At 37.0% G+C, this 13,145-nt stretch overlaps 1 protein-coding gene and 1 long non-coding RNA gene across 12 annotated transcripts in view; one reads left to right on the top strand and one right to left on the bottom strand.

Moving 5' to 3' along the window:
• The window catches only part of LOC140623890 (uncharacterized), a 30,128-nt gene that overhangs the window by 14,601 nt on the left and 2,382 nt on the right, over window positions 1-13,145 (top strand). For 4 of the 6 annotated variants that reach the window (XR_012023418.1, XR_012023419.1, XR_012023420.1 and 1 more), the window contains 2 exons: window positions 801-1,053; window positions 8,090-12,233. This is a non-coding gene — a long non-coding RNA (uncharacterized lncRNA). Of the gene's footprint in view, window positions 1-800; window positions 7,613-8,089; window positions 12,234-13,145 lie in introns of those variants that run through there. The other 2 variants (XR_012023416.1, XR_012023417.1) reach the window with 2 other exon arrangements.
• USO1 (USO1 vesicle transport factor) overlaps window positions 3,779-13,145 on the bottom strand; it is an 89,020-nt gene continuing 79,653 nt past the window's right edge. For all 6 annotated transcript variants that reach the window (XM_072810619.1, XM_072810620.1, XM_072810623.1 and 3 more), the window contains 6 exons: window positions 12,084-12,247; window positions 11,319-11,408; window positions 8,770-8,868; window positions 6,679-6,786; window positions 5,314-5,529; window positions 3,779-4,790 (listed from right to left, as the gene is read on the bottom strand). In XM_072810619.1, coding sequence (XP_072666720.1) covers window positions 4,701-4,790; window positions 5,314-5,529; window positions 6,679-6,786; window positions 8,770-8,868; window positions 11,319-11,408; window positions 12,084-12,247 — 767 coding nt within the window. In that variant the 3' untranslated portion in view covers window positions 3,779-4,700. The remainder of the gene's footprint in view (window positions 4,791-5,313; window positions 5,530-6,678; window positions 6,787-8,769; window positions 8,869-11,318; window positions 11,409-12,083; window positions 12,248-13,145) is intronic.

The raw sequence follows: 13,145 nt of genomic DNA, 5'->3' as shown, positions 1-13,145 counted from the left end.
TCTTTCTGCAAAGATCCCATCCTGGAATTAATTAAAGAAGGTAGGATTTAACACTTTGACATAAATATTTATTACTAAATTTACTACTCCCTTCTGACTGTACTGTCCCCACTTCCCATCCTATTTTGAGAACATCTGACAGATTAAGAAATAAGGTTCAAGAGAGTAAAAGTATGTGGGCATCCCAAAAGCTCCACCTCCCATTCATACCTTTGTGCACTTCCCTCCTACATGTAGGCAGGCTCCAACTTGCTTTTAGCCAAAAAAGTATGGCAAAGTAACGGATGCCACTCCGTGATCATATTACTTTATATTAAGACTGAGCCTAGCCGACTGACTTGGGTTACAGATTCCCCTTCTGTTCTGATGAAGTAAAGTGAGCATACTGCAGGATCCATGAGGCAAGGAAGTAGGTCGACCACTAGTTGCTGAGGGCAGACTCCAGCCAAACTGCCCAACAAACAAACGGAAGCCATCCTTTCTTAGCTCTACAGACATAACTTCTATTAACAACGTGAATGAGCTTTGGAAGCCTGTTCTTCCCCAGGTTAGCCTGCAGTTGAGCACACAGCCTGGCTGAACTTTGATTGCAGCCTTGGGATCCAGAGCAGAGGGTCTAGTTAAGCCGTGTCCAGACTCCCGACCTGAAGACTATGAGATAATGTATGTGGTTTTAAGTCACTAAATTTGTGGTAGGTTGTAATGTGGTACAGAAATCCATGTAATACTTAAGCTTTTATTCAGCTCCTCCTACTCTTCAAGATGCTAACCTTTTGTTTTGTTTTGTTTTTGTTTTAAAGACTTTACTTAATGCAGGCACATTTTGGTTTAAGAACACAAGAGGAAAAAAGAATCAAAGTCCACCCCATGGTCACCACAGGAACTAACTCGCATCTACCATCTCTGTGATGAGGAAACAAACTGTTTCATAGGGGCATTAGAAGCATGAAATGTCACAGAGACCTGAAAGAACTTTTTAAAGTGAAGAGCTGAAGAGGGGGCAAGCTTTGCCGCTATAGATACTCTTCTAGATTTGGAGAATAATAAATACATGTATGTGTCTTAATAATAAACTTATTGAAATAAGTCTAGAATTAAAAGCCAGAACTAGAAAATGAGGAGCAAACCAGCTATTAGAAATTCATGTGTTTACATCCTTATAGGTGGAAAAATGTAATTACAAAATTGGCTCATGTTGTTGTAATGAGTGAAATCAAAAGTAATATATAATTGCAGCAAGGGCAATGTACAAAGCTTTTCAAACTAAGACAATTACAATTGCTTATGGTGAATATGGAAAAAAACCCTATGTCTAGACAAAATTAGTTAATTTGTAGGAAGGGAAACCACATCTCTGGATATGTGTCACACCTTAATGTTTTCCCTTTGGCTTAATTTTCATTTTGAAAGATTGTAGAAAATCCTCAAGTTTCTGAGTTGTAGACGAAAAAATTGCAAAAATAACTTCTAGTCAGAGTTTCTGATAGGGAAGCAAGTCAGTTATCCACTAATGAGTCAATTTAACAAAATAACTTGCATTAAAGAAAAACCTTTCTGGGTGCCTGTCAGTTATGTGTCTGCCTTCAGCTCAGGTCATGATCCTGGGGTCCTGGGATGGAGCCCCACATTGGGCTCCTTGCTCAGTGGGGAGTCTGCTTCTCCCTCTGTCCCTCACCCTACTGTTGCACATGCCCATATTCTCTCTCACAAAAATATTTTTTAAAAACCCCTTTCAGGAAGTGGAAGGGGAGGTGGGCAAGGGGATGAGATGACTGGGTGACGGGCACTGAGGGGGCAATTGACAGGATGAGCACTGGGTGTTATATGTTGGCAAATCGAGCTCCAATTAAAAAATATATTTAAAAAACCCTTTCAAATGATATAATGTAATTAAACAAATATATTCTTCAGATACTTAAGAACTGTTTGATTAGTAGGCAGAGTTCTTAAAAAACAGGTTAAGTCCACTACTAAAGAACAAGTCTGCATCAATAGAATGTTTCATTAAAGCAGTTCTGAAATGAATTAGGTTTTCATTTTTCAAAATACCGCAGAAAATCCGTTAAAAGCTCAGAACTCAGTTTTCTCAATTCCGAAGCTCAAATTTGCTCTGGCATAAGATTATTTCATTGTGCATTTAACATTACTTAAAATTCCTTCCTCATCATAGGGCTCAGCTGGTTAAGTATGAGACTCCTGATTTCAGGTCAGGTCTTGAGTCATGAGTTCAATCCCTCTGTTGGGCTCCAAGCTGGAGGCGGAGCGTACTTTATTTTTTTATTTTTAAAAAATATTTTATTTATATATTCACGAGAGACACAGAGAGAGAGAGAGAGAGAGAGAGAGAGAGAGAGAGAGGCAGAGACACAGGCAGAGGGAGAAGCAGGACTTGATCCTGGGACTCCAGGATCACGCCCTGGGCCGAAGGGAGGTGCTAAACCGCTGGGCCACCCAGGGATCCCCCAGAGTTTTGGTTTTGATATTCTAACGGCAGATTTTCAGACTAGTAACTTAAACCTTTCAAAATGTGAGCAGCTACTTCATCTTTTCTAGTAACTTCGGGTGACTATTCTTTTCTTTCAGAGGTGCTAGAGGTATAAACCACAGTTGAATAACATTTCAAATAAGGACAAACACGTGTTGTGCTTTATGACAAATGTTCCACCCTAGTTCTCTGTACATAGAAACTGCCTTTAGTGAGCAGGCTGGCACATGGATGGGGAAAGAACATGAGAAATGAAAAAGCAGGATGCATATGCTGTCATAGTAGAGTTTCGATGTGGCGGTAAAATATACTCAAAGGGAGATAAAGCTGGAGTGCAGCAGAGTACAAAGGGTCTCATCTACCTGGCTGAAAACTCCAACATTAGGCAACACTAATCTCCTCCACTCACGTGTGTCTGGGAAAGTGAAGTGCGGTGGATACACAGGATGGTGGGAGGATGGGGGTGGGGATGGGGGGTGGGAACAGGACAGGACACACAACCAGGCTGCAGGCAGCCACTAGTAGGCTCCAGATACAATCCAGGCAAAAAAATATGGCTACAGTTTGGATGCTACTCCTTTGGGCTCCAGTGTGTAGCCAGGAGGCCTCCATGTGTCTTCTCCCCTCTAGGCCTGCCTCAATACCTGAGCTTTGGCCAACTATCACTAATTTTGAAGATGTTTCTTTCTGAAGATCTTTGATATTCCATCACCTACAGAAGTCTTATTCATACTCCTATTTTTCTTTATCCTTGTAACAGTCGCCTGAAATACAGCCATTAACCATTAGTTCATTAGGTGGTGTCAACTTTAGGAAGACTTTATATAGCCTGAGCTGGTCCAGTAACAGTCATGTGGTTCTCGGATGGCGAGGGCCAGAAGCATGGTGGGGCCCTCCCAGGTGCTCCATAGCACACAGCCACCTCTCCTTTTCAGGACACAGGAAGATACTTTTCTTTCAAAAGTCCGTGCCCTTTAGTGGACTGCTCAAACTATTCCTGAGGTCAGGAGGCAGATGGTACACATCCTTCAACTCTTGCTGTCTTGCCTTTAACTAAACTTCCTTCTTTAAAAGAAACACCTAAACTCTTCTCCAACCTCTTCTGCTTTTGCTCCAATTAGACCTTCTCATCTTACGGAATCCTAATTAGTTTTGAAGGATAAGACTGCTTTTAGCAGTTATAATAATGTAGTTTTAGTAAAAGAACTCTTCTTACCACTTCCACTTGCCTCAGCTTTTTTAAAGAATAAAATACTTTCCTCAAAATCTAAAAAAGGGAACCATGACCAGGAATTAAGTGAACATAGTATCTATTTTTATTATGAAACATTAAATTTTGACACATTGCTTCATTTGCTTTTTAAAAATCTATTATCTGACTTAAACCTATTCAGCAAAAATGCCAATAAATTATATAAATCATAGTTCGGGTCTTTTTAAAACTAGTATGATAATCAAATAACAATGCTAAATCTGAATTGTATGAGCTGTTAATTTGTAATATTTTTAAGTTCAGCTTAAAATAAAACCCAAACCAACCCACATGCAAATACGCTGTTGCAAAAGTTTCTGAGAAATGTCCTCATCTCTGTGTATCTGTATCGTCCTGTTTCTTCCCTGAATGCAGCCAAATCAGGTGTGAAGGCACTCATTTTAAAGGTCCTATCCTGCCCATTTTAGGAGTTACATTGGATGGAGGGCTGATGATATCCCCAGCCTATGCTATCTTGCCTTTAAATGAATCCATTTCTTTAAAAGGAAATCGGTAGCTAAGAAGCCCAATACTGAATTTAGAAACAATGATTCCAATACACATTAAATCAAATGTGTTAGTACTTAAAGTCACATACTCTGAAAAGTAAAAATAATAGACAAATACAGAACTTATGTAAATGATCAATAAACTAAGATAAATAGCACTGCCACCACATGCTTTAAAATGGTGTATTTTTAGTGTCTAAGGTTCTTTGCAAATTATCTTTTGGGACAATTCAGATGAATTTCAATAAAAGATGTATGTTCTGCAAGAAGTTAGTTTTAAGGTTTCCAACATGGGTGCCATCATTTAAAAAATACATCAATAGTCTTATTAGTGAGGTTTTCCACTTGGGTTTCTAAATCTTTATTTTCTGTGGAGGTAAACCAAAGTTCTGTCTTAAGACTCAATCTTCAAAATTACAAAATACAATCTCTATCATTCCTAGAGATGTGAAAACTAGATGTGACCCTGGTCCTTGCCATCATCTTCATCCTCATCCTCCTCATCATCCTGGTCTCCGGATTCAAGTTCATCTTCTTCTTCCACCTAAAGGGAATATGCACTTATTATTAAGATTTGTTCACTTCACATTCAACATGTAATGACACATACTCTTTGATAAATTCTTTATTCCAGTAATTGCAACAGATTATAAGCCCTTGGATTTCCTTGATTTCCTGCACAAGGCTCCCTGCCATTTTTAATATGAGACGAGATATACAGGTTAACTTGCTGACAGATGGCCATACCTCTCTATATACAAATGTGGATTGAACATGACAAAAGAGAATGGTGGCACATGTGGATGATGAGTCTTGTGACCGCAGGAGCAAATCAATTCATTTCTAGGCTCAAAGCCCAAAAGACAAGAGTTAACAAATGCTGGAAACTGTGCCTATGTGTCTTAAGTTGATTCACTGAACACCATGAAAGTAGTGCAGATGATACCATATACACGTACCTACATATTTATACCTGTGATATGGATATGGAGACACGACATTTCTATGCCACAGTACAATTTTTAAAAATATACCGTAAATCATTTTTGGAAACATTTCATTCTTACCGGATGACCAAGTTCTTTGAGCTTATTCTTTAATGAAAATATTTTCTGATCCTGATCAGCCAACAGCACCAAGAGATCATCTTGTTCTTTTTTAGAATCTGTAACATCCATCTCGAGCTTGTTTTTCTCGTTTTGTAAAATGGCAATGGTACTGTTAGATGCATCCAGCTGCTCTTTAATAGCAGTTCTTTCCTCAGACAGAGCTTTAATTTCATTCTAGGAAAAGAAATGGGAAGATCAACTAATTTAAGATTAGTATTCACTCTCATAGGGTTTTTGACAAATAAACAATCTGACAAGTTTGGGGGTGGTGGTTTTGAATAGAACACACACACACTCTCTCTCATCCAATAACATAAAAATTTATGTTAGGCTATACATCAAAGATGGTTATTGTGAAAAATAGAGTTTAACATTCAAAAAATAGTTTTAAGTAGCTATTTTTCAAAAAATCCTAAGAGATAATACCATTTCAGATAGCCACAGGAATAAAGATACAAAACATTTTATGGGAGAAGCCAGATTGGCATCAGAATTAGAACTCAGTTTAAAACCAATTTTTTAAAATCCCAACTTCACGCATACATCAAATGGGAAAGAAAAATAGCTGCAAATAAAACTCATGGCTTAAAGATAAAATAATCTGACCACAATCCAAAAGGGATAATCACACATTATCATCCCTTTTCCAGTGTTTTATTCATGCCTTTTAGTTTTATTATTTTTACTTCATTCCTTTCTTCATTTTATTTATTCTGATTTCTCTGTCACACATAGGTTGGCAGGATCTAACGTGCCTGTCTTTAACCTAAAATGAAAGCCTACTTGTGGCTTGTGTTTTAGCCAAAGCTGTCCTCTTTATTTCTTTTTAATTTTTTTTTAGATTTATTTATTTATTTGAGGTGGGGAGCATGAATGGGATGGGCAGAAGGAGAGGGAGATAATCCTCAAGCAGACTCCACTCAAAGTGTGGAGCCCAATGCAGACCTTCATCTCACGACCTGAGCTGAAACCAAGAGTTGGAGGCTTAACCTGCTGAGCCACCCAGGCACCCCTGTACTCTTCACTTCTATTGTGATTAGAGACTGACAAGAAAACTTAACTCTCCATGATTTCTACTTCCAAAGTACATTCATACACATTCTTACTTTATACATGTGATACCATTATATGAAATGGCATTTAAAAATGAGTGAATTGTGCCTTCTTCACTCATCCAAATAGCAATGGACACGTTGTGAGATAACATTATCCCCCAGTAGCTTTCCTCATAAATCTAAGAATTCAAGAAATTAAATAAGATCAAATTTCCTGGAGTTCATTTCATAGGATATGCAATAAATAAAAGTTTCACCAAAGAGCAACCTTTAACTCTTTAGTCTCCTGTAATAATGCTGACAATCTGCCTTCTACATCCGTGGTCTTTGTGGCCATTCCAGCTTCACTCTCTCCTGGTACAGGAACTGATTTTGCCTGAAGGTTGAAATTGGAGGAAAAAAAAATTTAAGGTTATAATCAATGTGAAATCCCAAAAGTGATTTAATTTTCTTGCTATTTTTTTAAAAGGATTTTATTTATTTATTTGACACAGAGAGAGTGAGCGTGCACAGCGGGTGGAGGGGCAGAGGGAGAGAGAGAGAAGCAGGTTCCCTGCTGAGCAGGGAGCCTGATGTGGGGCTCGATCCCAGGACCCAGGATCATGACCTGAGCTGAAGGGCAGATGCTAATCAACTGAGCCACCAAGGTGCCTCTAATTTTCTCACTATTTTGAAACTGTATTTCCGATACCAGAAAAGAGAATTCCTCATGTACTGACATGCACTGAAGTGCTCTCCCTGGAAAGATGAACAGTCCCTACAGTGGAGTGGGAGGCTGAGGCAGGAGAGTCAGCATCAGATCTCAGTAGAGCATAAGGAAGGCTGGGTTAAGCAGTCTCAAGATCAGACCATAGCTATAACATAGCACTTAATAAGCAAAGAATATTTTCCAAAGCCCTTTCCTCATAACATTTCTGTAAGTTAAGTTCACACTGTCATCTCAGAGAGAAAGGTGGGGAAATTGAGCTGAATGCCATTAACTGGTGAAATGCAAAGATTTTCTCTCTTTTATTAGATTTGAGAGAGAGAGAGAGAGAGAGCAAGCATGGTGGGGAGGAGCAGAGGGAAAAGAAGAGAAACTCAAGTAGACTCCACGCTGAGCATGGAGCTCAAAGTAGGGCTCAATCTCACAACCCTGAGATCTCAGATCATGACCTGAGCCGAAACCAAGAGTCAGATGCTTAACCAACTGTGCCATCCAGGTACCCCAAAATGCAAAGATTTTCTTAAGTGCTCTAAGAAATATTCTTAAATAATGGTTTTCCAATATTTCTCCACCCCTTTTCTACAAAGTACTGGGAAGGATGGTACTGATATATTGCCTTGAAGAGATTTCTGGTAGAAATATGGATATAAAAGGCAATTCTGGTAAACACTCAGAAAAAAAGAGGAGCTAGAGAGGAAGCTTCTATGGTCTCAGGGTAAACCTATCATGAACAGAATGTTGGTAGAAATATGGAAGGAAGGGTAGTTTTGTTAAGGCCACAAATGGAAATGAAGAACATGTTACTGGAAAGTAGAGGAAGTGATCTTTGTTATGAAGTGGCAAAGAAATAGGCTGAATTGTGTTTCAGTGCTTTGTAGAAAGTAGAACTTATAAGTGGTGAACTTGGATATTTTGCTGAGATTTCTAAGCAAAATATTAAAGGCATGACCTGGTTTCTCCTTGCTGCTTGCAGTAAATGTGACAAGAGATAAACTGAAGAAGGAACCATTATGCAAAAGGGAATCAGAACATGAAGACTTAGAAAACTCTCAGCCTCTCCCAATAGCAATAAATGACAAAGGATGTTCTGCTGAAATACCAAGGATGTGGCTTGGCTACCATTTGTAAAGAAGTTATTTGTGTGGCTCATGGACCCAAACAACCACCTCAGCAGAAGCTGGAACAGAGATAGGAATCTCTGGGAAGGATCCAGAGAAGGCCTTCTTGTCTGATGGCTTGAAGCCTGGTGTAGGGCATAGGTCACTAAGAAGGTTTTGACCAATTCTATACCAGCAGAAAACCTGCCAGCTTGGGCTGAAGGGGATACAGATGGGATAAAATGTAAAACACCAGCAAAATGAACCATTAAATAACTGATTACACTGACCTGGTTGAGTCTGACTCTAATGTGGCTGCCATCATGGCCCAGATGCCTTTGTGGCTAGAACTGTAACCAGTAAGAAACCTAAAGGAAAGGTGCTTCTGCCATTTGCTTCTTTTACAGAGTGGGTGAGAAATAGCTTGTTAAGAAAAAAAAGAAAGAAAAGAAAAGAAAAGAAAAGAAAAGAAAAGAAAAGAAAAGAGAAGAGAAAGAAGGAACTTCTTAACCTTGTGTTTACTATCTTGCAGGAAAAAAAGTAATAATTAACATACAAATGTTTCTGTTTTCTGTAACAGCTCCTGCTTTTCTGTCTGCAGTTTGGTAATCTCCATAGATTGTGAGTTTAACTGAGACTTTAATGTTGCCAGTTCCTAGAAGACAAAAATAATTGAGCTGTAACATGAAATAGCATTAATTTTATCAAGGGAATGTCTATTTACAGGAAGAAATTTAAAATTATTTCCTTCCTTGGCCATTCTCTCTAAAATCACACCTTTCAAGTTTTAACATCTAATTCTAAAAAAAACTGTCCTTGAACTTTAGGTTCAAGATAGAGAATTAACCAAGTTCATTATACATATTCACCTCGGCTTCTTCCTCAGATACCCTGTAAAAAAAAATTATAAAGTGGAAGAAGAAGAGAAGGAAAGAAAGGGAAAGGGATAAAAGGCAGGAAAGAAGGAAGAGTAAGGGAGAGATAAACCCACAAGTACAAAAAGAATTAAACAATTAAACTGGGGAATTTCAGAAAGCAAAATGGCAGTGGTGACTGACCGCAGCATACTAGCGAAAGCTAAAAACCTAAACAGATGTTGAGAAAGTCACCTTGCTACCTGACTTGCAATGCATGATTGCCAAAAGGCTTGTGATCTGGTCCCACCAAGTATTTCTAGAAATGTGGGTAAAAATGAGGTCAAAACCAGCAGGGCTGGCTTAAAGTCTGCTTAGGAAGACCACCAGATCCTTGTTCCAATCTCATGCATTAGGCAACCGTTCCTCTCCTCCCGGCCAGAGACTAGACATTTATTATTTGGAAAGGGAGAACAGGACATGTTTAGACTGTGAGCCACCTAATATAGACAAAAGTAGTTAGTACTGTAGTGAAAAGGAGGGAATTGACAGTTTATATATCATTAATGCTGAAATTCCCAACCTTCTTGCCCTCTCCCCACCAAAAATGCACACGGGAAACATACCAATTGTAACTATGGTTCTCAACCAGGAGAATCTCCCTCACAATATTTGACAATATCTGCAGACGTTAGATAACTAAGTGGTGGGATACTGTCAGGTAGAAAGTTCTTTTGTTCTCTTAAAACTTTCTATCACGTCCATGTGGCTTTCCTTTGATCTGTTTTTTTTCAGTTATCTAAATGAGTTACATAGACATTGAGATTACAGACAATTATAGTTTTCTTTTTCTATAGGATTTTACTATATAAGAAACAAAACTGTCACTTAAAATATCTTTTTAACACTGTTAAACTGATAAAAGAAAATAAATTGCAGACAGTAAAAAACCAAAGACAAGTCTCTTGAGAAATATTTAAAGTTTCAATGGAAAACATAAAAAGTAAAATTTTTACTTGGGATTTACAAACTAAGGTAATTTATTAATAATTTAATTCCCTTTAATATTAATGCAGTTCTAGTGTATGTAGACTTCATAAAACCAAAATGGCATGCATATTAATTTTCCTCACAAGAGCAAAATATGGTAGACAAATACTGGAATCTTCTAAATCTTTAACAACAATTTTTTTTTTAAAGCTTGACTGTAGACTCTACTCTGGGGTACAGGGACATTATCAAAATATGACAGTTTCACTGTGGATAGTAATTTTTCTCTCAGATCAGCCATGTCAGTGGTCAGCCATGTCAGTGGGCTAGAACCAAATGACTAGTGGAGGAGAAAGAAGTCAGTCCTAGGTAGGGTTGTTCACTTCTTCCTTTGGTATTACTTATTTTTATTTTTTAAAAGAAACAAAAGTAACATTCCTTTTTATAAGAAAGGAAGGAAGGAAGGAGGGTAGGATAGAAAAACAAAAGAAAGGAAGAAAGAAAGAAAATTTTATAAGTAAAAACACAACTTGTTTAGGGATAGATATACTAATGAGCAATCTGATACTTTTCTAGGCTTTTCTTCCAATATTTAATTCTATACATAAGTTTTTTTTCTTCTTTCTGGCTCTTTTCTTGAACAAATACATTTAATATTCTCATTGGATAAAGTTAAATTTGCACTACCTAGTTTCACAGGAAATTATAAATATTACAGATAACCAAGTAGGAAAAAGTTTAATTTGCTTTTCTAGATATTATAAATTACTATAGCAGAAAAAAAGTTTGTTTTGCTCTCTAGGTAGTCATCTAATTGAAATAAACACAAGTTTATTCCCTTTTCCAATTTTAAAAACAAACATTCTTCTGGACAGAATGGTTTAAACGCTCAATACATTTAACCATGCAATTATCATGGTCAATAGTACATGAACATTAGGCATAGGATTTTATATCTTCCTATTTGCAGCTTATAAATACACTTAAACTTTCCCTGTTAGTTCACTGATAATCTACAAATAACTTGGATGAGATGCTCAAATCTGTTAAAAGGAATACAATTAAAAAATAAAAATACTTAATAAAAAGCAAAATACCATTACTATTTAATTAAAAAAGCTTCTGGACTTTCAAATAACTATCTTCACTATCAAATTTTGCTTACACCAACAAAGTAGTTCTAGATTAATGAAACTACAGGGCTGTTACTCTTATAATTAAAACAACACAAAATAGTACTTGGATCAAGCTGGAAAATTACCTGTTTTAATTCTGCAATTTGTTCAGAATCTCTAGCAGAAGCTGTTGCTGAAGATTGTTCATTTGTGCCAGGTGATGTTTGGGAAGATTTCTGCAAATAGCATAAAAATAAACTATGAAATAAATTCAGTCTAAAGAGATAGGAAACAAAACTGTACACATATAAGCTATGCCTTATAGAGGTTTACAAAAATTTCAAATCAACATTTTAATTTTTATATCTAAGATAAAATTTCAACATAGCACACACTGTCTACAACTTTTCCATAACTAATAAACTTATATCAAATAAGCATAAATAAATCTAAGCACTTATATCTGAGGTCATATGGAGAAAGAACATAAACATAGGTATTTATTGAGTGATTTCCATGTATTAAAAAAGCTTTATACAGAATAGCTCACTTAATTCTTACAACAACAAAACACAACCACTACCAATTTGTAGATCAAGAAACAAGTTTAAAGAGGTTAACTAAGTAGTTTAAATTCAATTAGCTAGGAAGTGCTGAAGCTTTATACAGTGACATCAAAGCTCATACTCTAGTTTTGTTTTTAAGTAAATTCTATGCTGAATATAGGGCTCAACCTCATGACCCCAAAGTCAAGAGCCGCATGCCTTACCAACTGAGCCAGCCAAACGCCTTCCAAAGCTCATATTCTAAAATCATACTATGATACTTTGGCTTAAGGGATCCAGGAAAATAAAGAAGCAGGGTAATGAGAATTATTCTTGACCTCTTAAATTTTTTTAGCATTTACTCACCAAATTTTCAATCAGAGAGTTCTTTTCAGCCAGCTGGCTTTGTAAAAGCTCCTGGTTACTTTTTAATTCTTCTAGCTCTTCTCGTAACCTACCGACTTCTTCTGATTGAATGCCATTCACCTGAGTCTTGTCACTGTAAGAACCTTGATGCTGATTATCTTTTCCTATTAAGACAGGAATAAAATTTGAAAAGCCAGCATGAAACTTAAGTTTTTGGGATCCCTGGGTGGTGCAGCGGTTCAGCGCCTGCCTTTGGCCTGGGGCGCGATCCTGGAGACCCGGGATCGAATCCCACGTCGGGCTCCCTGCATGGAGCCTGCTTCTCCCTCTGCCTGTGTCTCTCTCTGTGTGACTATCATGAATAAATAAATAAAATCTTAAAAAAATATATATATAAGAAACTTAAGTTTTTCATTTCTTGATTGAGAAGACTTAAATATAAAAATGCAAAATTTCCTTAATTCAATTACTTTGGTGGTACTTTTGTAAGCACATTTCATTTCTGCAAAATAGCATATTGATAGAAATAGTGAAATGAGGCTATTTTCAGGTTTCTGGGAAGAAAAACAGCATCGTCTTATTAAAAGACTAAATTGCATGGTTTGGCAAACTATAACTAAGAATTGCAGGAGTTTAGGAGTGCCTGGGTGGCTTAGTCAGTTAAGTGTCCAACTCTTGGTTTCCACCCAGGTCATGATTTCAGGGTTGCGAGACTGGGCTCTGTGCTCAGTGCTCTGTGCTGAGATTCCCTCTCCCTCTTCCTCTGCTCTTCTCCCCCCACAAATTAATAAATCTAAAAAAAACTTACAGTAGTTTCAATTCCAGTTTGAGCAATTAATATAAAAGAAAACAAAATCCCTTTTAAAATCTTCACAAAGGACTGGCTTTCTGTACTAAATTACTAATTCTGTACTAATTACTAAAATAATTGACAAATTATTGTTATAAATAAGGAAGTGAAAAGAGGTGATTTTTTCTGAAAATTATAGTCACCTTTATATAAATAGACTATTTCTAAATAGCTAGCATTCTAATCATAAGCACTATAGAATAAGAGTATTT

This window comes from Canis lupus, chromosome 33, assembly GCF_048164855.1.
Source record: "Canis lupus baileyi chromosome 33, mCanLup2.hap1, whole genome shotgun sequence".
Lineage (NCBI taxonomy): Eukaryota > Metazoa > Chordata > Mammalia > Carnivora > Canidae > Canis > Canis lupus.
The sequence above is the reverse complement of the archived record's forward strand: the minus strand, read 5'-3'. Positions and strand labels throughout refer to the sequence as shown.